Source organism: Pristiophorus japonicus, chromosome 19 (assembly GCF_044704955.1).
Source record: "Pristiophorus japonicus isolate sPriJap1 chromosome 19, sPriJap1.hap1, whole genome shotgun sequence".
NCBI lineage: Eukaryota > Metazoa > Chordata > Chondrichthyes > Pristiophoridae > Pristiophorus > Pristiophorus japonicus.
Genome location: NC_091995.1, coordinates 82,764,439 through 82,790,184, shown reverse-complemented (window position 1 = coordinate 82,790,184; position 25,746 = coordinate 82,764,439). Strand labels below are relative to the sequence as shown.

Sequence of the window (25,746 nt, the reverse complement as noted above, 5' to 3'; positions counted from 1 at the left end):
TACATTTTTTTTTCCACAGCGACTTACCTTAATGGGTTCCCCTGAAGGTATTCCGGATCATTTTTTATTTTGCCGATCATTTTTATTTGAACGCCTTCGACCCTCCGTGGTCCCGACTCCATCCTTGGGCAGCACTTCAACGCCAAGAGCCTTTGCCACCAAGCTTGGGAGCTCCCGCCTGCTCCCGCCCACTTTGACGACATACGTTTGCCGCCAGCCCAACTTTGAAATTATTTTTCATCAATTTCCCGCCCAAAGTGCTGCCCGATCTCTCGGTGGCCATCTGAGTGGCATTTCACCAAGTTCGGCCTCTGGGTGTTGGCAAGCTGTTCTGATCTCTGCTATTCTTAAGTGTCAGAGAGAAATGGGTCCATGTGTTGTCTAATCACTGCCCACACTACACTGCTTCCCCTTATTGTGGCCTCTCCTGAAGACACGGACATAAGCTAAGTGGTTCCTTGAATGGCAACAGCGGCCTGCTTGCTCAGTGAACCTGTATAGTGAGCTTGAGCTGGCTATTCAACTATAGAGTACATCTCAGCCCAATATGATTCAGCTCACACACTTGTATGTGTATATAGCACCAATTAACATGAGAGTTGAGGACAGTCTATATATATATGTATATAGCACCACTCAATGTGAGAATTAGGAACAGCCTATATATCTCATCTCCGGAATCAGCCTGGTGGGCCTTCTCTGAATGGCCTCCAGTGCAATTATATCCTTCCTAGGTCCGTGCAGCAGAGCAGGTCTCCAGTCGTCCTAGTTAACCCTTGCCACTGGATAAAAACCTAGCTCTGTCGAGCCCGTGTGGTGGCTGGTGTGCAACGGTCACCCCATGTTAAAAAAAAATCCACACACAGGCAACTTCCATCCCCTCAATTGGAGTTCAGGACTGGAACATCGGGTCCTTCATTGAAACATCTGTGAACTCATGTGGAAGTAAGTCATCCTCGTTCGAGGGACCGCCTATGATGATGATGATGTTATATATATATGTATATAGCATCAATTAGCACTAATTGGGAACAGCCTATATATATATAAAACAGTGATACCAAACAAGTCAATCCAATACCCCGAAATATTAACACAAATTTCAACACTGAAAACAGGAAGAAAGCCAACATCATGAGAGCTATAACTTTAGACTTTTTTAAAATTAATTTAAATAAAAAATATTATTTTCCAGAAAGCCACAGATTTGAGAGACATGCCCAACCCTGTCGTCAAGGGGAGCAGCTAATCAGTAAGCGTTTTGCTGCGGGGTGTGGGGTTGAACCTATCGCTCCCTCACAAGCAAGCGGTGCATCATTGCCTCCCAAAGGCACCCCGTGTGTGAAGAACCAGCACGGAGTTCTCTTGCAAGTCAGGAACAAAAAAAATAAGAAAAAAAAATATATATATATACTTTAAAAATAATTCTTCTTTCAAAATAGTCAAGGGCCTAGTTGACGTCTTGTGCTTTTTATTTTCTGACATCGGTTCTTTGTTCATAGTGGGCCGCCCATTCGGAACCCATCAGAGTGAGGGGGCCTTTATTCTTTCCACAGTTCAAGCCATGATTGTCCAACGCTCAGTCAGAGTTGACTCCAAGTTTTATTTTTCCTTCCTTCCTCTTTTCTTTTTTTTAAAAACACCATTGTCTGCAAAAGGAAGTGGCCCAAAGTGCTTTCAGGAAGTGCAGAGTTGGCAACGGTGACCTCTACCCTCAGGTTACCTTTGACCCTGAGCATGACAGAGGTCAGGCGTGTTCTTTTAGGGGCACCAAGGTGTTTCTGGGTAAAGTAGACAGTGAATGGACTTGAACCTGTCGAAGACACAAAATGTTACTTTTTTTTCCTGGAGGATTTTGTAAAGTCCTGTTCCTGCAGTACAGACTTACACGAGGCACATACTGAAGTCAAGGTCACTCAGGACCTGCACCTTTATTACACAGCTCTCGAATACCACACTTGCCTGAGACCTGTCCTTATATATCTGTCTGGGACAGGTAGCTGGTGTCTCCTGCAAGTGCACCCCTGGTGGTAAGGTAAGCTTGTGGTTACAGGTCATCTCTAATTACAGACATGTATGGCATGGTAAGATACAGTTATGTACAGTAGTGTGAGATACCTGACAGATTTGGATTTGTTTTATTGCTTTATCCATTTTTTTGTCATGCGCTTTTTCCCATTTCCTCCTCATCCAAAGACAATGGCTCCTTGCTGTAGTTTCTTGGTGTCAGCCACCCCCGGCTATTTCTCCCAAATTTCTATTCTGCAGACAATGAGTGTCAGCGGGTTACCTGTCTACGGTGGGCAGTCAAGCACGATTACACCCTCCCCCAATGCTCCACAAAACACACAAACACACACTCACACAGACACTCAAACTCGCACACACACACACACACACACACTCAAACTCGCACACACACTCAAACTCACACACACACTCAAACTCGCACACTCACAGACACTTAAACTCGCACACACAAACAGAGACTCTCACACACATACAGACACATTAACACACAGACACACTCACACACAATGACAATCTCTCACGCTCACACACACACACACATACAGTCACTCACACAAAGACACACACTCACACAGACATTCACACACACACACACACAACAAAGATAAGCTCACACTCACCCACACATTCACACACACAGACACACACACTCACACAAAGAGACACTCACACTCACAGGCACACACACTCACAAAGACAGACGCTCACACACACATAGACACAAAAAACACTCACACACATCTTAAAAGAGTCACCAGATAGTGTTGAAGAGTTTATAGGATTTTAGACTCCTCTCTGTATTAACTGCAACATGTTTAATAGCAATCTGAGAGTGTGCGAGCTCCTAGACTGAATGTTATTGCGCTTCCTCACCTCTGATGGAACGAACACTCTGCGATAATGATTATTAATGGTGTGGCAACTGGAAGTAAATCAATCTGAGTGGGCGCTCATTAAATCAGCCTCAACAAAGCGTTGGCAGTAACAAGGGAGCAATGTGGTCCACTCCTGGCTGTGGGTGGGTGACAGCAGAGCCAGTGATCCCCACTGAGGTACAAACACCCTCCTAGTAGTTTAAAAGCAGGGACACACAATTTGAACCCCCCCCCCCCCCACCTGCCTTTCTAGGTTGTGTGTGTTTGGTTGTGTTTGTGCCACAGCAGCAAAATATTAACTGAATAAAGCAGAGCAAAGCACCAGGCCTAACTGAGGCCTCCAGACTTGACTACTCCAACGCACTCCTGGCCAGCCTTCCACACTCTACCCTCCATAAACTGGAGGTGATCCAAAACCAGGCTGCCTGTGTCCTAACTCGCACCAAGTCCCGCTCACCCATCACCCCTGTGCTCGCCGACCTATGTTGTCTCCCGGTTAAGCAACGCCTCGGTTTTATCATTCTCATCCTCGTTTTCAAAACCTTCCATGGCCCTCACCCACTCCCTATCTCTGTAATCTCCTCCAGCTCGCCCCCCCCCCCACCCCCCCACCTCCCCAACGAGATGTCTGCGCTCCTCTAATTCTGCCATCTTGAGCATCCCTGATTATAATCACTCCATCGGTGGTCGTGCCTTCTGTTGCCTGGGCCCCAAGCTCTGGAACTCCCTGCCTAAACCTCTCCACCTCTCTACCTCTCTCTCCTCCTTAAAGACGCTCCTTAAAACCTACCTCTTTGACCAAGCTTTTGGTCACCTGCCCTAACATCTCCTTACATGACTCGGTGTCAAATTTTGTTTTTGACAACGCTCCTGTGATTCACCTTGGGACGTTTTACTACGGTAAAGATGCTACACAGGTACAAGCTGTTACTGTCGTTGCTCGGATTAAAATCGTCCCACACGCGGATATTTGAAAACAGAATCAACAGACCAATTCTACTGAACATAAGAAATAGGAGCAGGAGTCGGCCATTCGGCCCCTCGAGCCTGCTCTGCCATTCAATAAGTTCATGACTGATTTGATCATGAACTCAGCTCCGCTTCCTGCCCGTTCCCCATAACCCTTCACTCCCTTATCGTTCAAAAATCTGTCTATCTCCACCTTAAATATATTCAATGACCCAGCCTCCATAGCTCTCTGGGGCAGAGAATTCCACAGATTTACAACCCTCTGAGAGAAGAAATTCCTCCTCATCTCAGTTTTAAATGGGCGGCCTCTTATTCTGAGACTATGCCCCCTAGTTATAGTCTCCCCCATCAGTGGAAACATTCTCTCTGCATCCACCTTGTCGAGCCCCCTCGTTATCTTATATGTTTTGATAAGATCACCTCTCATTCTTCTAAATGTGTATAGGCCCAACCTACTCAACCTATCCTCATGAGTGAACCTCCTCATCTCCGGAATCAACCTCGTGAACCTTCTCTGAACAGCCTCCAATGTAAGTATCTCCTTCCTTAAATACGGACACCAAAACTGTGCGCAGTACTCCAGGTGTGGCCTCACCAATACCCTGAGTGACTAGAAAGTTGACCAAACATCAGCTGGCTTTCCCCATTGCTGCGCCCGCCTTTCAATTTAATAGTCGGAAAATCCCAGCCAATTTGCGCACAGCAAGCTCCCACAAACAGCAATGTGATAATGACCAGATAATCTGTTTTTGTTATATTGATTAAGGGAGAAATATTGGCCAGTACACCGGGGATAACTCCCCTGTTCTTCTTTAAAATAGTGCCATGGGATCTTTTACATCTACCTGAGAGAGCAGACGGGGCCTCGGTTTAACGACTTGTCAGAAAGAGATTAGGGACTCAATTATCTACGAACCACAGATCCAACCCATGTCCTCCCATTCCAGGACATCAGTGAATGAAGCATCATCCATCATTTTAATCTTGTGTTATATGTTCCAACTCTAACAGAGCCTGGCATGGAACAGCTAAGATCTCAGAGTGGATTGTAACCAATCCAAAACCTTTATTATCCCCAACGGGGAAACCAAAGGATTGAACATTCTCACCTGGAGGGGTCTTCGTCGACAGAAAATGCTCCTTTCATCTCAATGGTATTTTTCTTGTTCTCAAAGGTTCCGTAACTTAAAGTGACCTGAAAATAATCATTTTAATTTTATTTCAATTTATTATCCTCTATTTTGCTCTCTGATGAATCCCACGAGATGGTGAATAACCCCATGATTTAGCATCAGTAACAAGTTACATAGGAACATAAGAAATAGGAACGGGAGTAGGCCATTTGGCCCCTTGAGCCTGCTCCGCCATTCAATAAGATCATGGCTGATCTGATCTTGGCCTCAACTCCACTTCCCTGCCCACTCCCCATAGCCCTTTACTCCCTTATGGTTCAAAAATCTGTCTGTCTACACTTTAAATATATTCAATGACCCAGCCTCCACAGCTCTCTGAGGCAGAAAATTCCACAGATTTATGACCCTCTGAGAGAAGAAATTCCTCCTCATCTAAGTTTTAAATGGGCGACCCCTTATTCTGAATCTATGTCCCCTAGTTCTAGATTCCTCCACGAGGGGAAACATCTTCTCTGCAGCTACCCTGTCAAGCCCCCTAAGAATCATATACATTTCAATAAGATCACCTCTCATTCTTCTAAACTCCAATCAGTATAGGCCCAACCTGCTCAACTTTCTTCATAAGGCAACCCCTTCATCTCTGGAATCAACCTTGTGAACTTTCTCTGAACTACCTCCAGTGCGACTATAACCCTCCTGAAATAAGGAGACCAAAACTGTACACAGTACTCCAGGTGTGGTCTCACCAACGCCCTGTACAGTTGTAGCAGGACTTCCCTACTTTTATACTCCATCTCCAAGGTTAACCCAACTGACGAGGTTCAACACCACCTTCGGCCGCTTGAGGGAAAGAGTGTACGAAGATCAGGCCCTCAAATCAGCCACCAAGCTCATGGTCTACAGGGTTGTAGTAATACCCATCCTCCTGTATGGCCAGAGACGTGAACCATATGTAGTAGACACCTCAAATCGCTGGAGAAATACCACCAACTATTTCTCCGCAAGTTCCTACAAATCCTCTGGGAGGACAGAAGCACCAACATTAGCGTCCTCGATCAGGCCAACATCCCCAACATCGAAGCACTGACCACACTCGACCAGCTCCGCTGGGCGGGCCACATTGTTCGCATGCTTGACACAAGACTCCCAAGCAAGCGCTCTACTCAGAACTCCTACACGGAAAGCGAGCCCCAGGTGGGCAGAGGTAACGTTTCAAGGACACCCTCAAAGCCTCCTTGATAAAGTGCAACATTCCCACCGACACCTGGGAGTCCCTGGCCAAAGACCGCCCTGAGTGGAGGAAGAGCATCCGGGAGGGCGCTGAGCACCTCGAGTCTCGTCGCCGAGAGCGTGCAGAAAACAAGCGCAGACAGCGGAAGGAGCGTGCAGCAAACCAGACTCCCCACCCACCCCTTCCTTCAACCTCTGTCTGTCCCGCCTGTGACAGAGATTCCCGTATTGGACTGTGCAGTCACCTGAGAACTCACTTTTAGAGTGGAAGCAAGTCTTCCTCGATTCCGAGGGACTGCCTATGATGATGATAACCCATCTCCAATGTCCTACATCTCCCAACCTCAATCCACCTCCACGGTTCCGTGTCACCAGCCCAGACGTGCCTTCAAGACCTTGAGCCTGGTCAGTGTCGGTGCGATTGGGCTCGGGAAGGCAAGGGGGGGGGACATACCTGGCTTTGGATCTGGGATTTCGAAACCAGCTGCAAGTTCTCAAGGTGGGAGTGGAAGAGCGGGCTCCGAATCAAGTTGACACCCAGCAGGGCCTCGATGATGTAACCAACGGTGCAGTCGTCAGGGAGACGGATCCGCTCTGCTGTGTTCATAAAATGGCCGTCGCTGGTTGAAGAATAAATCACCATCTCATTAAAAAATGTAAGTGTTCGACATTATTACATACGCAATAAAATGCTGCAAATTACATCTTTAATAAAGGTAGCGGTGTGAGGCGTCTGTTTCCTGACCTCTCTCGCTCTAGCCCAACCCGTCAGTAAATCCCTCCCCCAGTTTGGATGGACCCTCTGCTGGGAGCACCTTCGCTTCCTGCATCTTTTCCCTCCACCTGCAACCTACAGCCTTTTAAAACTCAATCTTAATGTCACAACAACAACTTGTATTTATATAGCGCCTTTAACGTAGTGTAACGTCCCACGGCGCTTCACAGGAGTATTATAAGACAAAGAATTTGACACTGAACCACATAAGGAGAAATTACGGCAGATGGCTAAACGCTTGGTCAAAGAGGTAAGTTTTAAGGAGCGTCTCGAAGGAGGAAAGAGAGGTAGAGAGGCAGAGAGGTTTAGGGAGGGAGTTCCAGAGCTTGGGGCCCAGGCAACAGAAGGCACGGCCACCGATGGTGGAGCGATTATAATCAGGGATGCTCAAGAGGGCAGAATTAGAGGAGCGCAGACATCTCGGGCGGGGGGGGGATGTGGGGCTGGAGGAGATTACAGAGATAGGGAGGGGCGAGGCCATGGAGGGATTTGAAAACAAGGATGAGAATTTTGAAATCGAGGCATTGCTTAACCAGGAGCCAATGTAGGTCAGCGAGCACAGGGGGTGATGGGTGGGCGGGACTTGGTGCGAGTTAGGACATGGGCAGCCGAGTTTTGGATGACCTCAAGTTTACGTAGGGTAGAATGTGGGAGGCTAGCCAGGAGTGCGTTGGACTAGCCAAGTCTAGAGGTAACACTTGGAGTTGCCAACTCTGGTTGGATATATTCCTGGAGCTTTCATCACATCATCCTGCCTCTAACAACCCCCCCTTCGCCACCGCCGGACATCCCAGAGCGCTTTACAGACAATGAAGTACTTTTGGAGTTGTAATGTGGGAAATGCAGCAGCCAAGTTGCGCACAGCAAGCTCCGACAAACAGCAATGTGATCATGACCAGACAATCTGTTTCAATGATGTTGATTCAGGGATAAACTGGGAGAGCTCTTCATTGAAATAGTGCCAGTGGTTCTTTTACGTCCCACTTGAGAGGGCAGACGGGGCCTCGGCTTAACATATCATCCAAAAGACGGCACCTCTGACAGTGCAGTGCTCCCTTTGCATTGCACTGGGATTGTCAGCCTAGATTTTTGTGCTCAAGTGTCTGGAGTGGGACTCGAACCCACAATCTTCGAACTCAGAGGCAAGTGTGCTGCCCACTGAGCCATTGGCTAACACTGAAAGGAAGAGTATTTGACATACCTGGGACTGGTCTTGGATTGATCAGTCAGAGTTGTCAAAATAACCAAAGATACAGTACATAACATAAGAACATAAGAAATAGGAGCAGGAGTAGGCCATACGGCCTCTTGAGCCTGCTCCACCATTCAATAAGATCATGGCTGATCTGATCATGGACTCAGCTCCACTTTCCCACCCGCTCTCCATAACCCCTTATCTCCTTATCGTTTAAGAAACTGTCTATTTCTGTCTTAAATTTATTCAACATCCCAGCTTTCACAGCTCTCTGAGACAGCGAATTCCACAGATTTACAACCCTCTGAGAGAAGAAATTTCTCCTCATCTCTGCTTTAAATGGGCGGCCCCTTATTCTAAGATCATGCCCCTTAGTTCTAGTCTCCCCCATCAGTGGAAACATCTTCTCTGCATCCACCTTGTCAAGCCCCCTCATAATCTTATATGTTTCGATAAGATCACCTCTCATTCTTCTGAATTCCAATGAGTAGAGGCCCATCCTACTCAACCTTTCCTCATAAGTCAAATCCCTCATCCCCGGAATCAACCTAGACTTCCCTGCTTTTATACTCCAACCCCTTTGCAATAAAGGTCAAGATACCATTGGCCTTCCTGATCACTTGCTGTACCTGCATACTATTCTTTTGTGTTTCATGCACAAGTACCCCCAGGTCCCGCTGTACTGCGGCACTTTGCAATCTTTCTCCATTTAAATAATAACTTGCTCTTTGATTTTTTTTCTGCCAAAGTGCATGACCTCACACTTTCCACCATTATGGTCCAACATTATAGTCCACTTTGGTTCGGTATTCACTAAGGAGGACACAAACAACCTTCCGGATATAAAAGGGGTCAGAGGGTCTAGTAGGGAGGAGGAACTGAGGGAAATCTTTATTAGTCGGGAAATTGTGTTGGGGAAATTGATGGGATTGAAGGCCGATAAATCCCCAGGGCCTGATGGATTGCATCCCAGAGTACTTAAGGAGGTGGCCTTGGAAATAGCGGATGCATTGACAGTCATTTTCCAACATTCCATTGACTCTGGATCAGTTCCTATCGAGTGGAGGGTAGCCAATGTAACCCCACTTTTTAAAAAAGGAGGGAGAGAGAAAACAGGGAATTATAGACCGGTCAGCCTGACCTCAGTAGTGGGTAAAATGATGGAATCAATTATTAAGGATGTCATAGCAGCGCATTTGGAAAGAGGTGACATGATAGGTCCAAGTCAGCATGGATTTGTGAAAGGGAAATCATGCTTGACAAATCTTCTGGAATTTTTTGAGGATGTTTCCAGTAAAGTGGACAAGGGAGAACCAGTTGATGTGGTATATTTGGACTTTCAGAAGGCTTTCGACAAGGTCCCACACAAGAGATTAATGTGCAAAGTTAAAGCACATAGGATTGGGGGTAGTGTGCTGACGTGGATTGAGAACTGGTTGTCAGACAGGAAGCAAAGAGTAGGAGTAAATGGGTACTTTTCAGAATGGCAGGCAGTGACTAGTGGGGTACCGCAAGGTTCTGTGCTGGAGCCCCAGCTCTTTACATTGTACATTAATGATTTAGACGAGGGGATTAAATGTAGTATCTCCAAATTTGCGGATGACACTAAGTTGGGTGGCAGTGTGAGCTGCGAGGAGGATGCTATGAGGCTGCAGAGTGACTTGGATAGGTTAGGTGAGTGGGCAAATGCATGGCAGATGAAGTATAATGTGGATAAATGTGAGGTTATCCACTTTGGTGGTAAAAACAGAGAGACAGACTATTATCTGAATGGTGACAGATTAGGAAAAGGGGAGGTGCAACGAGACCTGGGTGTCATGGTACATCAGTCATTGAAGGTTGGCATGCAGGTACAGCAGGCGGTTAAGAAGGCAAATGGCATGTTGGCCTTCATAGCGAGGGGATTTGAGTGCAGGGGCAGGGAGGTGTTGCTACAATTGTACAGGGCCTTGGTGAGGCCACACCTGGAGTATTGTGTACAGCTTTGGTCTCCTAACTTGAGGAAGGACATTTTTGCTATTGAGGGAGTGCAGCGAAGATTCACCAGTCTGATTCCCGGGATGGCGGGACTGACCTATCAAGAAAGACTGGATCAACTGGGCTTGTATTCACTGGAGTTCAGAAGATGAGAGGGGACCTCATAGAAACGTTTAAAATTCTGACGGGTTTAGACACGATAGATGCAGGAAGAATGTTCCCAATGTTGGGGATGTCCAGAACCAGGGGTCACAGTCTAAGGATAAGGGGTAAGCCATTTAGGACCGAGATGAGGAGAAACTTCTTCACCCAGAGAGTGGTGAACCTGTGGAATTCTCTACCACAGAAAGTAGTTGAGGCCAATTCAGTAAATATATTCAAAAGGGAGTTAGATGAAGTCCTTACTACTAGGGGGAATCAAGGGGTATGGCGAGAAAGCAGGAATGGGGTACTGAAGTTGCATGTTCAGCCGTGAACTCATTGAATGGCGGTGCAGGCTAGAAGGGCTGAATGGCCTGCTCCTGCACCTATTTTCTATGTTTCTATGTTTCTATGCCAAATTTTTACCCGCTCACTTAGCCTGTCTATGTCCTTTTGCAGATTTTTTGTGACCTCCTCACACATTGCTTTTCCTCCCATCTTTGTATCGTCGGCAAACTTGGCTATGTTACACTCAGTCCCTTCTTCCAAGTCGTTAATATAGATTGTAAATAGTTGGGGTCCCAGCACTGATCCCTGCGGCACCCCACTAGTTACTGGTTGCCAACCAGAGAATGAACCATTTATCCCGACTCTCTGTTCTCTGTTCGTTAGCCAATTCTCTATCCATGCTAATATATTACCCCCAACCCCGTGAATTTTATCTTGTGCATTAACCTTTTATGTGGCACCTTGTCAAGTGCCTTCTGGAAGTCCAAATACACAACATCCACTGGTTCCCCTTTATCCACCCTGTTGGTTACATCCTCAAAAAACTCCAGCAAATTTGTCAAACATGACTTCCCCTTCATAAATCCATGCTGACTCTGCCTGACCGAACTCGGACCAGGCAGTGTTTAGATCCAGTGGGTGTACGGGAGGGCTCAAAGAACAGGGTAACAAAATGTCGCCATGAGAGAATTCAGTCCAGCTATATATAGAATTTACCAATATCTCGCAAAGATTCCAGGTACCTTTCCCCTACAGAGGAGAAGAATCCCTTTCTGGGCTTTTAAAATGAGTTTAAAGGGGCAGACAAAGTCTGCGGGGGATAAAAGGGGATGCATTCATGGAGACCCCCCCCCCCCCCAGTGTTTGGACTCATAGGAAAGGGAATTCAAAATGGACCTAAATTAGAGAAGCTTGAAATCTCCTAAACATCTATGGGAAGGAGCATATCAATTTTAAGATTCTACAACATTTTGGCTGCGAAAAAGAGTTACCAAATATAGGAGGTGGGGCCAAATTTGAGTATTAAGGATCCCAGACTGTCTGGGGGAACTATTCACCCCCTAAGAGATAATCAAATTACCCAATCAAGTACAATGGAAATCATGGTCAGGAAACTGGACAATCCTAAAACAATGCAAATCCAGTGATAGCACATTCTCACACCCTAATCGAGTTACTGCTGACAAAGGAAACATTTGAAAATCAATGGACAGACAGTTTAAACAGAGCCCAAGAGATTTGATGGGAGATAACGGAGCCTTTTTTGGGGGATATATCTATCCCCAAGTTTTACAAGGAAAGACTAGCAGAACACAGGAAAACTAGCAGAACTCAAAGCTAGCAGAACACAGAGCCTGGAACTCGCAGAGACTCAAAAGGAACACAGACAGACACAGGCAGCCTGCTTGCTCTACGGTGAAGAAATGGAATAGTGAAGGAAACTACCAGAACTCATCAGGAACCGACCGAGCACGAGGCCCATGAAACAGAAGATTTTTCAGCAACCAAATTGACAACCCGGGCCATCACAACCAGCGAAACGACCAACCGAAACCAACTCAGCAAAAACCAAAGAATCGACCTTTATTTCCACTCTACAATCTACTTCTGAACGACCCAACAGGGGAGAAATTACCAAAAGGGACTAGCTAAAACTATTCCTAACCAAAGAAAGTGGGTATTTACCCCAAACATCCAAAACGCAACTTAGCGCATCAACGGACGCACCCCAACCGAAGACTACGCAGTCCGAAGTCCTCTCCTCCGTCCGGAGTACGGCTCGCCTAGAAGGCCAAGTGCAGCGAACCCCGAAACCGTGATTCACCGGCAACTGTCTAAAGGGATTGGTGAGCATGGCCCCTGAACCCCCAGAGCTATAACTTAGTTAGTTAGGGGACTTGGGAGGGGGGAGGCTGGGATAACTTGTGTAAATGTATCTGCATTCTCCTCTTTACCCCATTTAGAGTTTAAGCTGTATTCTTTTCCCCACAGGCTGTAATTTGACATTTTATTCAATGTGTTGCACCCTTCAGTGTGTATTGGTCTGTGTGTGTTATTAAAGGTGTGCCTTTTACTTCTTTTTAAACACAATAAAGCCATACCTGCTTCCTACCTTGAAACCGATTGTCTGTCCAAGTCTGTCACAGTCCCTTCATAATTCCAGTGTCTAGAACCAAGGGTGTGGGAGCGATTCGGAACCGCTCATATAAGGTCAGAAGGGAAAGCTGACCCCCTGCAAACCACCCCTTACATATACCCCCCAATAACTGCCGTCAGTTATATTGAAACCTGTCCCCCATTCTTTCGATTAATGGATGGCACACCTACCTTGCCCAAGGCACCATCTTCAGGGCCAATCCACGGCTGATACAGAATCCCGCTCCACCGGTGGCGAACCAAAAGAACACAGATTTCTATAAAATAAAGATCAAATCATTATCCATGGCCACCATCAGCCTGACGTTCTGCTATGTGAATTTTTTTTAAAAGCATTTCTACAGCGCCTGTCATGACCTTACAGCCAATTAAGTAATTTGCGCACAGCAAGCTCCCACAAACAGCAATGTGATAATGACCAGATAAACTGTTTTTGTTATGTTGATTGAGGGATACATATTGGCCCCAGGACCCTGGGAAGAACTCCCCTGTTCTTCTTCAGAATAGTGCCATGGGATCTTTTATGTCCACCTGAGAGAGCAGACGGGGCCTCGGTTTAACGTCTCATCTGAAAGACGGCACCTCCGACAGTGCAGCATTCCCTTGGCACTGCACTGAGAGTGTCAGTCTAGAATTTTGTGCTCAAGTCTCTGGTCAATCAAGTCAACTCAAGAATATTACTGACCGCGTGCTTAACACATTGAAATAAAATTCCTTTTGTTTTTTCCAGCTCCACAAACGCCCCCCCCCCCTCCCCCGAGATGTCTGCGCTCCTCTAATTCTACCCTCTTGAGCATCCCTGATTATAATCGCTCCACCATCGGTGGCCGTGCCTTCTGTTGCCGAGGCCCCAAGCTCTGGAACTCCCTCCCTAAACCTCTCCGCCTCTCTACCTCTCTTTCCTCCTTCAAGACGCTCCTTAAAACCTCCCTCTTTAACCAAGCTTTTGGTCACCTGCGCTAATTTCTACATACGTGGCTCGGTGTCAAAAATGTTATCTCATAATGCTCCTGTGAAGCGCCTTGGGACGTTTCACTACGATAAAGGCGCTATATAAGTCCAAGTTGTTGTTGTTGTTGTTGATAGTGAAGATTCCAATAAAAAACACGTACAAAGAAACTTGCGATAAACATATTAATGTCCGCATGCCAATATTTGTTTTGTCTTTTCAAGGCTTTCTTCTCCTTGATTGAATTGAGCTTTTTCCATGTGATAATAGGACAGATCTTGAAGGTTCAAATCACAGAATCTTAGTATTTTACGGAACAGAAGGAGGCAATTGGGCCGATCATATTTCATAGGCGGTCCCTCGAACGAGGATGACTTGCTTCCATGAGAGTTCACAGATGTTTCAATGAAGGACCCGATGTTCCAGTCCTGAACTCCAGTTGAGGAGGTGGAGGGTGCCTGTGGGTGGATTTTTTTAACGTGGGGTGGCCGTTGCACACCAGCCACCACACGGGGCTTGACAGAGCTCGGTCTTGGTCCAGTGGCAAGGGTTAACCAAGACGACTGGAGACCTGCTCTGCTGCACGGACCTAGTGCGCTCACATATCGCACAGTGTGGGCTGGGCCCGTGCTGTCCCTGGGCCGTCGCCTCTTCTGGGCCCCGTACCCTCATTCGCTGCACCTCTGCCCGCGATGTTCCAGGGCCCGACGCTCCAGCTCTATTTAGAGCCTCGACCTGCGGTGGTGTTCTCACACAGGTCGGGGCGGCCCACAGGTCGGGGCTATAAATAGGGCCTATCATGTCCCTACGAGCTCTTTAACCAAGCTTTTGGTCATCTGCCGCAATTTCTCCTTCTGCGGCTCGGTGTCAAATGTTTTGTCTCATAACACTCCTGTGGAGCGCCTTGGGAGGTTGCACTACGTTAAAGGCGCTATATAAATACAAGTTGTTGTTGCCTCAGGGCAGGAACATCAGCTACGGTTTCCACTCCTGACCCACACACAGCGCTCCCTTCTGGAGGTGCGACACCTGGCGGTAGGGCCAGGGGCCCAGTATCGGGCTGCAGGCTGGTGCCCAAGTAATGAGGTAACTCACTGGCAAGGAACATAAACAGATATCCAATGGGCCACCAGTGAGCATGGAACTGGACCCCGGGGAGGGATTTGCCAGCCGATCTGTTAATGGCTGAGGGAGGAACGTCGGCCAGCAGCCTGGAAGAATCTCCTGCACTTCAAATAGTGCCGTTGGATCCTTAATATTCACCGGATGAAAACGGGGGCCCCCGACAGTGCAGCACCCCCTCAAAACTGCACTGGAGCGTTCAGCCGAGATTTAACTCACAGCGAGAAAACAAGAAAGAGAGAAAGAAAGAGAGAAAGAGAGAGAGAAGGAGAGAGAGGAGAGAGAGAAGGAGAGAGAGAAGGAGAGAGAGAAGGAGAGAGAGAAGGAGAGAGAGAGGAGAGAAAGGAGGAGAGAAAGGAGGAGAGAAAGGAGAAGAGAAAGGAGGAGCGAGAAGGAGATAACGAAGGAGAGAAAGAGAGAAAGAAAGGAAGACAAGGAAGACAAGGAAGACTTGCATTTATATAGCACCTTTCACGACCACCGGACACCTCAGCGCTTTACAGGCAATGAAGTATTTTTGGAGTGTAGTCACTGTTATAATGTGGGAAACATGGCAGCCAATTTTTGCACAGAAAGCTCCCACAAACAGCAATGTGATCATGACCAGATAATCTGTTTTTGTTATGTTGATTGAGAGATAAATATTGGTCAGGACACCGGGGATAACTCCCCTGCTCTTCTTCGAAATAGTGCCATGGGATCTTTTACGTCCACCCGAGAGAGCAGACGGGGCCTCGGTTTAACGTCTCATCTGAAAGACGGCACTCCCTCAGCACTGCACTGGGAGTGTCAGCCTAGATTTCTGCGCTCAATGCCCTGGAGTGGAACTTGAACCCACAACTTTCTGAGTCAAGGCCGAGAGTACTGCCCACTGTACCAGGCCAATGCTTATTGTAAATCATGGAGTGTTGGCAATACTGACGCCCGCCACCACCCGTGGGCACTACAAGAACAAGGAAATGGCAGTACAAACAAAACCGGGTAACCCTTCATGCACCCTGTCAATCTAACCCCTCCTCAAACCACCAGCAACAAAGCGTCGATTCCTAGTGTGTATGAGTGTATACAACCGCGGCAGCAAACCCATCTCCCGGTGCCCAGTATAAAGGCCAGGTAAGTTGCCTAGCAACGTTTAAGTAATTACAAGGGCGGTGGAAGCATAGGACACGGATCTGAGGTCATTGGCAAAAGAACCAGAGGCGACATGAGGAGAAAAAAATCTCGCAGCGAGTTACTGTGAACGGGAACGCTCTGCCTGAAAGGCCGGTGAAAGCAGATTCGATAATAACTTTCAAAAGGGAATTGGATAAATACTTGAAGGGGGAAAATGTACAGGGCTATGGGGCAAGAGCATGAGGAGTGGGACTAGTTGGACAGCTCTTTCAAAGAGCCGGCACAGGCACGATGGGCCGAATGACCTCTTTCTGTGCGGTATCATTCTATGATTCTATCTTTGTTTATTCGTTCAAAGGAGGTGGCGGTTTCCGGCAAGACCAGCATTTATTGCCCATCCCTAATTGCCTTAGAACAACTGAGTGTCTCGCTGGGCCATTTCAGAGAGCAGTTAAGAGTCAACCACATTGCTGTGGGTCTGGAGTCACATATCGGCCAGACTGGGTAAGGGCAGCAGATTTCCTTCCCTGAAGGACATTAGTGAACCAGATGGGGTTTTTACGACAATCCGTAGTTTCACGGTCACCATTACTGGTACAGGTGCGGCGTCGAGAATATGGAGTTCCGGAATCCGGAATGTTCCAGAATCCGGACTCCAGGACGATCGGTGGCCTTGGGCCTCGCCTTACGGCAGCTGCCCTTACCTCGGGCCTCCTCGGTGGGGCCCGCCCAACAGCATCCTCGGCGGGGCCGGAGGTCCAGCACAGCTCTTTGGCGGGAATCCCCCCGCCGTTCCGAAATCCGGAAATATCGAATCTGAGCTTCGTGTTTCTGGTTTCTGCTGTCAGAAAACAAATCGAAAGTCCGGAATCCGGAACAGCCTCAAGTCCTGAGGGTTCCGGATTTTAGGCGCTGCACTTCTACTGGCTTTTGCTTAATTCCAGATTATTTTTTTTTTACAAATTGAATTTAAATTCCCCAACCTCCACGGTGGGATTTGAACTCCTGTCCCTCAGATCATAAGTCCAGGCCTCGGGATTCCTAGACCAGTAACATAACCACTGGGCTATATTCGATAACTGTATTTGTAAACCCAGAATAACATTTCAATGGAAAAGGATTGCCTTCAATATAATCTGAAGTCGCTCACCGTTTTATTGTTAGGCAACTTTTCAGACGCCTCAATCGGCCGGTCCAGGCTGGGCTTTCCCAGGTAGATGTCCTGCGTTGGCGGGAAACTCGAGAGCAAGTTCAGCAGGGCTCGCACATTGACATAGTTATCGTCATCCACATGGCAAAACCACCTGGAGAATCGGCAGGAGGATGGCAGAGGTTAGAGGTGGACTATTACAGAAGGAGTATAAAAGCAGGGAAGTCTTGCTGCAGCTATACAGGGTATTGGTGAGGCCACACCTGGAACACTGCGTGCAGTTTTGGTTTCCATATTTACAAAAGGATATACTTGCTTTGGAGGCAGTTCAGAGAAGGTTCACTAGGTTGATTCCGGAGATGAGGGGGAGTTGACTTATGAGGAAAGGTTGAGTAGGTTGGGCCTCTACTCATTGGAATTCAGAAGAATGAGAGGTGATCTTATCGAAACGTTTAAGATTATGAGGGGGCTTGACAAGGTGGATACAGAGAGGATGTTTCCACTGATGGGGGAGACTAGAACTAGAGGGCATGATATTAGAATAAGGGGCCGCCCATTTAAAACTGAGATGAGGAGAAATTTCTTCTCTCAGAGGGTTGTAAATCTGTGGATTTCGCTGCCTCAGAGAGCTGTGGAAGCTGGGACATTGAATAAATTTAAGACGGAGATAGACAGTTTCTTAACAGATAAGGGGATAAGGGGTTATGGGGAGTAGGTGGGGAAGTGGAGTTGAGGGCAAGATCAGATCAGCCATGATCTTATTGAATGGCGGAGCAGGCTCGAGGGGCCGTATGGCCTACTCCTGCTCCTATTTCTTGTTCTTATTATTGTGACTGAGGTGAAGCGCGCGGGGGCCAAATAGGGCGACAGGCGTGTGACGGAACACTCTCCACTTGCCTGGATGAGTGCAGCTCCAACAACACAAGAAGCTCGACACCATCCAGGACAAAGCAGCCCGCTCGATCGGCCCCCCATCCACCACCTTCAACATTCACTCCCTCCACCACCGGCGCCCCCTGGCTGCAGCGTGTATCCACCACGGCCTCCTCACCCCTCCCTCTCTCCACAACCTCCTCCAGCCCGACAACCACCCGCTTCACACCGCCTGCCACCCCTCCACCCCGAGATCTCAGCGCTCCTTCAATTCTGACCCATTGGCGGCCATGCCTTCAGCTGCCTGGGCCCTAAGCTCTGGAATTTCCTCCCTACCCCTCACCGCCTCCCTAACCCTCACCGCCTCCCTAACCCTCACCGCCTCCCTAACCCTCACCGCCTCTCTACCCCTCACCGCCTCTCTACCCCTCACCGCCTCTCTACCCCTCACCGCCTCCCTAACCCTCACCGCCTCTCTACCCCTCACCGCCTCTCTAACCCTCACCGCCCCTCACCGCCTCTCTAACCCTCACCGCCTCTCTACCCCTCACCGCCTCTCTACCCCTCACCGCCTCTCTACCCCTCACCGCCTCTCTACCCCTCACCGCCTCTCTACCCCTCACCGCCTCTCTACCCCTCACCGCCTCTCTACCCCTCACCGCCTCTCTAACCCTCACCGCCACTCTACCCCTCACCGCCTCTCTAACCCTCACCGCCTCTCTACCCCTCACCGCCTCTCTACCCCTCACCGCCTCTCTACCCCTCACCGCCTCTCTACCCCTCACCGCCTCTCTACCCCTCACCGCCTCTCTAACCCTCACCGCCTCTCTAACCCTCACCGCCTCTCTAACCCTCACCGCCTCTCTAACCCTCACCGCCTCTCTAACCCTCACCGCCTCTCTAACCCTCACCGCCTCTCTAACCCTCACCGCCTCTCTAACCCTCACCGCCTCTCTAACCCTCACCGCCTCTCTAACCCTCACCGCCTCTCTAACCCTCACCGCCTCTCTAACCCTCACCGCCTCTCTAACCCTCACCGCCTCTCTAACCCTCACCGCCTCTCTAACCCTCACCGCCTCTCTACCCCTCACCGCCTCTCTAACCCTCACCGCCTCTCTAACCCTCACCGCCTCTCTAACCCTCACCGCCTCTCTAACCCTCACCGCCTCTCTAACCCTCACCGCCTCTCTAACCCTCACCGCCTCCCTACCCCTCACCGCCTCTCTAACCCTCACCGCCTCTCTAACCCTCACCGCCTCCCTAACCCTCACCGCCTCTCTACCCCTCACCGCCTCTCTACCCCTCACCGCCTCTCTAACCCTCACCGCCTCTCTAACCCTCACCGCCTCGCTAACCCTCACCGCCTCTCTAACCCTCACCGCCTCTCTAACCCTCACCGCCTCTCTACCCCTCACCGCCTCTCTAACCCTCACCGCCTCTCTACCCCTCACCGCCTCTCTACCCCTCACCGCCTCTCTAACCCTCACCGCCTCTCTAACCCTCACCGCCTCTCTACCCCTCACCGCCTCTCTACCCCTCACCGCCTCTCTACCCCTCACCGCCTCTCTACCCCTCACCGCCTCTCTAACCCTCACCGCCTCTCTAACCCTCACCGCCTCTCTACCCCTCACCGCCTCTCTACCCCTCACCGCCTCTCTAACCCTCACCGCCTCTCTACCCCTCACCGCCTCTCTAACCCTCACCGCCTCTCTACCCCTCACCGCCTCTCTACCCCTCACCGCCTCTCTACCCCTCACCGCCTCTCTAACCCTCACCGCCTCTCTAACCCTCACCGCCTCTCTAACCCTCACCGCCTCTCTAACCCTCACCGCCTCTCTACCCCTCCCTTCTCAGCTATTTAAGAATAAGATAAGGAGAAGTGTCTTCACAATAGCTTGTGAATCTTTAGCATTCTCTGCCCCAGTCGTTGAGTCTATTCAAGACTGAAGTCGATAGATTTTTGAACACGAAGGGAATCGAGGGATATGGGGATCGGGCGGGAAAATGGAGCTGAGGTCGAAGATCAGCCATGGGCTCAGTGCTGGGACCCCAGCTCTTTACAATATACATTAACGATTTGGATGAAGGAATAGAGTGCAATATCTCCAAGTTTGCGGTGGCGGTGTGAGCTGTGAGGAGGACGCTAAGAGGCTCCAGGGTGACTTGGACAGATTAGGTGAGTGAGCAAATACATGGCAGATGCAGTGGATAAATGTGAGGTTATCCATTTTGGGGGCAAAAACACAAAGGCAGAATATTATCTGAATGGCGACAGACTAGAAAAAGGGGAGGTGCAACGAGACCTGGGTGTCATGGTTCATCAGTCACTGAAAGTGGGCATGCAGGTACAGCAGGCGGTAAAAAAGGCAAATGGTATGTTGGTCTTCATAGCTAGGGGATTTGAATATAGGAGCAGGGAGATCTTACTGCAGTTGTACAGGGCCTTAGTGAGGCCTCACCTGGAATATTGTGTTCAGTTTTGGTCTCCTAGTCTGAGGAAGGACGTTCTTGCTATTGAGGAAGTGCAGCGAAGGTTCACCAGACTGATTCCCGGGATGGCTGGGCTGTCATATGAGGAAAGACTGGATCAACTGGGCCTTTATTCACTGGCGTTTAGAAGGATGAGAGGGGATCTCATAGAAACATATAAGATTCTGATGGAACTGGACAGGTTAGATGCGGGAAGAATGTTCCCGATGTTGGGGAAGTCCAGAACCAGGGGACATAGTCTTAGGATAAGGGGTAGGCCATTTAGGACTGAGATGAGGAGAAACTTCTTCACTCAGAGAGTTGTTGACCTGTGGAATTCCCTGCCACAGAGAGTTGTTGATGCCAGTTCATTGGATATATTCAAGAGGGGGTTAGATATGGCTCTTATGGTTAAGAGGATCAAGGGGTATGGAGAGAAAGCAGGAAAGGGGTACTGAGGGAATGATCAGCCATGATCTTATTGAATGGCAGTGCAGGCTCGAAGGGCCAAATGGCCTACTCCCTGCACCTATTTTCTATGTTTCTATGTTTCTAGGATCTCATTTAATGTCGGAGCAGGCTCGTGGGGCCGTATGTCCTACTCCTGCTCCCATTTCTTATGTCCTCCTTCAAGACGCTTCTTAAAACCAAACTCTTTGACCAAGCTTTTGGTCACCTGTCCTAATATCTCCTTATGTGGCTCGGTATCAAATTTTGTCTAATTACGCTCCTGTGAAGCGCCTTGGGACCGTTTACAATGTTAAAGGCGCTATATAAATGCAAGTTGTTGTTGTTATTGCCATCAGGCGAATGGCATCGCTCTTGCTGTGCAATTCAAAGCTGTTCCTGCAGGGGGAGAGAGTGCTCAGCAGTCAGCTTGTGCAGCACAAGAAACAAAGTCCCACACAGAAATCTCCCACCTCAGCGAACGCCAGCTGGAGTTAAAAAGACAGACAGACTTGCATCTATATAGCACCTTTCACGACCACCGGACGTCTCAACGCGCTTTACAGCCAATGAAGCACTTTTGGAGTGTAGTCACTGTTGTAATGTGGGAAACGCGGCAGCCAATTTGCGCACCGCAAGCTCCCACAAACAGCAATGTGATAATCACCAGATAATCGGATGCTGGTTGAGGGATAAATATTGGCCCCAGGACACCGGGGGTAACTCCCGTGCTCTTCTTCGAAATAGTTCCGTGGGATCTTTTACGTCCACCTGAGAGCAGACGGGGCCTCGGTTTAACGTCTCATCCGAAAGACGGCACCTCCGACAGTGCGGCGCTCCCTCAGCACTGCACTGGGAGTGTCAGCCTGGATTTATGTCAAGTCCCTGGAGTGGGACTCGAACCCACAACCTTTCGTTGCAGCAACAACTCTGGGCTGCTCGGACAGTGCAGATGGTGGTGAGCGCAGACTCGTGGTGTCTTGTGGCGGATGGCTGGTTTTTCAGATTGAAGGGAGGTACACGGTGATGCCCGATAAGGTTCAGTGCTGGGACCACTGCTGTGTTTGATGCACATTAATGACGTGGACTTGTGGTGGGAGGGGGCGGGGGCTGTGTGCAGGGCACAAGTTCGAAACGTGTAGATGACTCGAAACCTGGAAATGTGGTCAAAGTAAGACTTGCATTTAGCTAGCGCCTTTGACACCCACCGGACGTCTCAAAGTGCTTTACAGAAACAGTGGGGAAGACAGTGATTTTTTTTTTTTTAATTCGTTGCCAATCTTTCCAATTCTTTGTCAGATCATCTTGTCAGATTACAAACGCCAGAGGTCACCTTGCACACATCAAGGATCACTCTGCGTCAATGCTCTTAGCCAAAAGGCCTAGAGCCACTGCACCGTTCCTGGAAGTACTGCAATACCAGGTTCGTGCCATGGAGGTGGATGGGTCAGGCTCCCCCACACACCTCCGTGGAGTGGATGGGTGAAGCCACCCCACCCACCTCCTATTTCCAAAAAGCATAGGAGAATCACCTTCCTGATCCAGGGAGAACCACGTTGGGGTCATAGTTACTCCCCTGTCAGGTCAGTTACGCATGATCTTAGCCAAAAGGCCGAGAAGCGATTAGACAGGCTGGTGCAATGGGTGGACACATGGCAGTTGCAATTCAACGCAGAACGTGAGAGGTGGGACATTTTGGTAGCAGCGACCAGATGCACAAAAGGGGGTGCAAGAATAGAGAGACCTGGGGGGGCTGCTTGTGAACAAATCTTTGAAGGCGGCAGGACAGGTTAACCAAGTAATTAAATAAAGCACACGGGACCCTGGCCTTTGTAAACAGAGGCAAGAGAGCACAAAAGCCAGGAAGTTATGCAAAACCTCGAGCAGACACCAGTTCGACTCCAGCTGGAGCATTGTGTGCAGTTCCGGGCACTGCACTTCAGGAAGGACGTGGAGAGAGTGCAGAAGAGGTTTACCAGAACGGGTCCAGGGCTGAGGGATTACAGTTACGTGGATAGACTGGAGAAGCTGGGGGTTATTCTCCATAGAGTACTTAAAGAGAAACTGCTACCAACGGCTGAAGGGTCAGTAACCAAAGGCTACAGCTTTAAGGTGATCGGTAAAAGAACCAGAGGCGACATGAGGATAGACATTTTTACGCAGCGAGCGACTAGGATTTGGAACCTGCCTGACAGGGGTGTGGTACACACGCAATAGTAACTCACATGGCTCCGGTTGGGGTGGAGTGTAGAATGTTTCAGTGCAAGGGGTGTCGCGGTTGTGTGGGGCGGACTGGTTGGGCTGGGTGCTCTTTACCTTACCGCCATTGTTCATGGGTTTGTAGATAACCTTCAGGGCTGCTGACCGAGGGCCATGCAACTCTTTGTCGGCCGGCGCGGACTCGATGGGCCGAAATGGCCTCCTTCTGCGCTGCCGATTGCTATGTTTCGATGTCACATTCAAAAGGGAACTGATTAAGTACTTGAAGGAGAAAACATAGCAGGGATATGGGGAAAAGGACAGGGCGGGGGCAGGGTGGGGTGTGGGACTAATTAGTTTGTTCGTCGAAGGAGCCGGTGCAGACTCGATGGGCCGAATGGCCTCCTTCTGCGCTGTACTGCTCTATGATTCTATGAATAACGTGGATGCATTTAAAGGGAAGCTAGAGGGTTGTGAATCTGTGGAATTCTCTGCCCAAGGAAGCAGTTGAGCTAGCTCATTGAATGTATTCAAGTCACAGGTAGATAGATTTTTAACCAATAAGGTAATTAAGAGTTATGGGGAGCGGGCGGGTAAGTGGAGGTGAGTCCACGGCCAGATCAGCCATGATCTTGTTGAATGGCGGAGCAGGCTCGAGGGGCTAGATGGCCTACTCCTGTTTCTAATTCTTATGTTCTTATGTTCTTATAAACACATGAGAGAGACAAGAATAGAAGGAAATGGGCTGAACGACATCCCTCTGTGATTCTGTGATTTTTTTTTTTTTTTTTTTATAAATTCATAGCCAATCGTTTCCAATTCTTTGTCAAGTCACAAACGCCAGAGGTCACCCTGCACCAGTCAAGGATCACTCTGCGCCAATGCTCTTAGCCAAAAGGCCTAGAGCCACTGCACCGTTCCTGGAAGTACTGCAATACCAGGTTCGTGCCATGGAGGTGGATGGGTCAGGTCCCCCACACACCTCCGTGGAGGTGGATGGGTCAAGCCATCCCACCCACCTCCTGTTTACAAAAATGTAAGCATATACCTTCCTGACCAGGGAGAAACCACCCGGAGGTCATGGTGGCTGGTCAGGTTAGTTATGCAGATCTTAGCCAAAAGGCCGAGAAGCGATTCTCTGACTCATTCTATGACCTGTTTTCCTGGCCTCCTATTCGAACATGGTCCTTGCTCATTCCCACGGCCTCCCCAACACCTCTGCCACGTGCCGGCCTGGCGACTTACTTCAGGCGTGACGCTATGAACACATCGAACTCTGCCGCCATCTTGCAGGACAAGGCCTGCCGACTGTGCGCTGACGAGCAGTTTGTGTTGATCATCCGGTGGCCTGTGCGGGGACAAGAGAAAGGCGTGAAGTGGCAAGTCGGAGCCTGAACACTGGCCTGTGACTGGCACAAGCTCCAGGGGCGGAACCAATCAGTGCACAGGAAAGCCCGGAAACCAATAGCTGAATTCAGATTCACTTAATCATTCGGCCATCATGAGGCCATTCCCTCACCTTCAACATTCACTCCCTCCACCACCGGCGCCCCCTGGCTACAGTGTGTGCCATCTACAAGATGTACTGCAGCAACTCACCAAGGCTTCTTCGGCAGCACCTCCCAAACCCGCGACCTCTACCCCCGAGAAGGACAAGGGCAGCAGGCGCATGGGAACACCACCACCTCCACGTTCCCCTCCACGTCACACACCATCCTGAATTGGAAATATATTGGCTGTTCCTTCATCGTCGCCGGGTCAAAATCCTGGAACGCCCTCCCTAACGACACTGTGGGAGTACCTTCACCACACGGGACTGCAGCGGTTCAAGAAGGCGGCTCACCACCACCTTCTCAAGGGACAATTAGGGATGGGCAATAAATGCCAGCCTTGCCAGCGACACCCACATCCCATGAACGAATTATTGAGTATATGCAAGGCTGAGATCGATAGGATTTTGGACTCTGGAGCAATCGAGGGATATGGGGGATCGGTCGGGAGAATGAAGTTGAGGAAGATCCGCTCTGGTCTTATTGAATGGTGGAGCAGGCTCGAGGGGCCGAATGGCCGACTCCTGCTCCTAATACATATGTTCTTATGAGGGAAGTAATCCCACAGACAAGATACCGGTGTACCATGAATCAGTGGCCCAAACTCCTCTGAGCTCTAGTTAGCCGGCCCAAGAAATCAAGCCAACTATTTGTGCTTCTCACTCGCTGGTTCGTCCGGTTTAAATTACGTGGGCTCGGAGGTTTGGAGAGGGGCCGGTTCTTAGCGCTGTCGCCTTATGAGCGGACCAATCGTAAATCAGTAGATCCAGAACGGACAGTATCAGTAACATTAACAGGAAAGCAAAATACTGCGGACGCTGGAATCTGGAATAAAAACAGGAAAATGCTGGAAATCTCAGCGGGTCAGGCAGCATCTGTGGAGAGGAAGCGGAGTTAACGTTTCTGGTCGATGACCCTTCATCAGAACTGGAGAGTGTTCGAAAAGAACAGATTCTTAACAAGCACTGAAAGGGGGAGGGGAGGAAAGATCAAAAGGGAAAGTCTGTGATAGGGTGGAAGGCAGGAAAGATTGGAGAGACAAAAGGGATGATGGGCCAAATTCAAATGGTAATGCCAGGAGTTAGAAAAACATTAGTCGAGAT

General features: G+C 49.1%; 1 protein-coding gene and 2 pseudogenes across 2 annotated transcripts in view; all 3 read right to left on the bottom strand.

The window, feature by feature from the left end:
• Positions 1–1,144: 1,144 nt before the first annotated feature.
• Positions 1,145–25,746, bottom strand: part of LOC139230507 (beta-1,3-N-acetylglucosaminyltransferase lunatic fringe-like) — a 50,612-nt gene continuing 26,010 nt past the window's right edge. For both annotated transcript variants that reach the window (XM_070862334.1, XM_070862335.1), the window contains exons 3-8: positions 24,339–24,441; positions 17,106–17,259; positions 12,943–13,028; positions 6,693–6,858; positions 4,985–5,070; positions 1,145–1,813 (exon numbers count right to left, since the gene is read on the bottom strand). In XM_070862334.1, the coding sequence (XP_070718435.1) occupies positions 1,762–1,813; positions 4,985–5,070; positions 6,693–6,858; positions 12,943–13,028; positions 17,106–17,259; positions 24,339–24,441 (647 nt within the window). In that variant the 3' untranslated portion in view covers positions 1,145–1,761. The remainder of the gene's footprint in view (positions 1,814–4,984; positions 5,071–6,692; positions 6,859–12,942; positions 13,029–17,105; positions 17,260–24,338; positions 24,442–25,746) is intronic.
• On the bottom strand, positions 22,281–22,518 carry LOC139230670 (U2 spliceosomal RNA; annotated as a pseudogene).
• On the bottom strand, positions 23,998–24,228 carry LOC139230698 (U2 spliceosomal RNA; annotated as a pseudogene).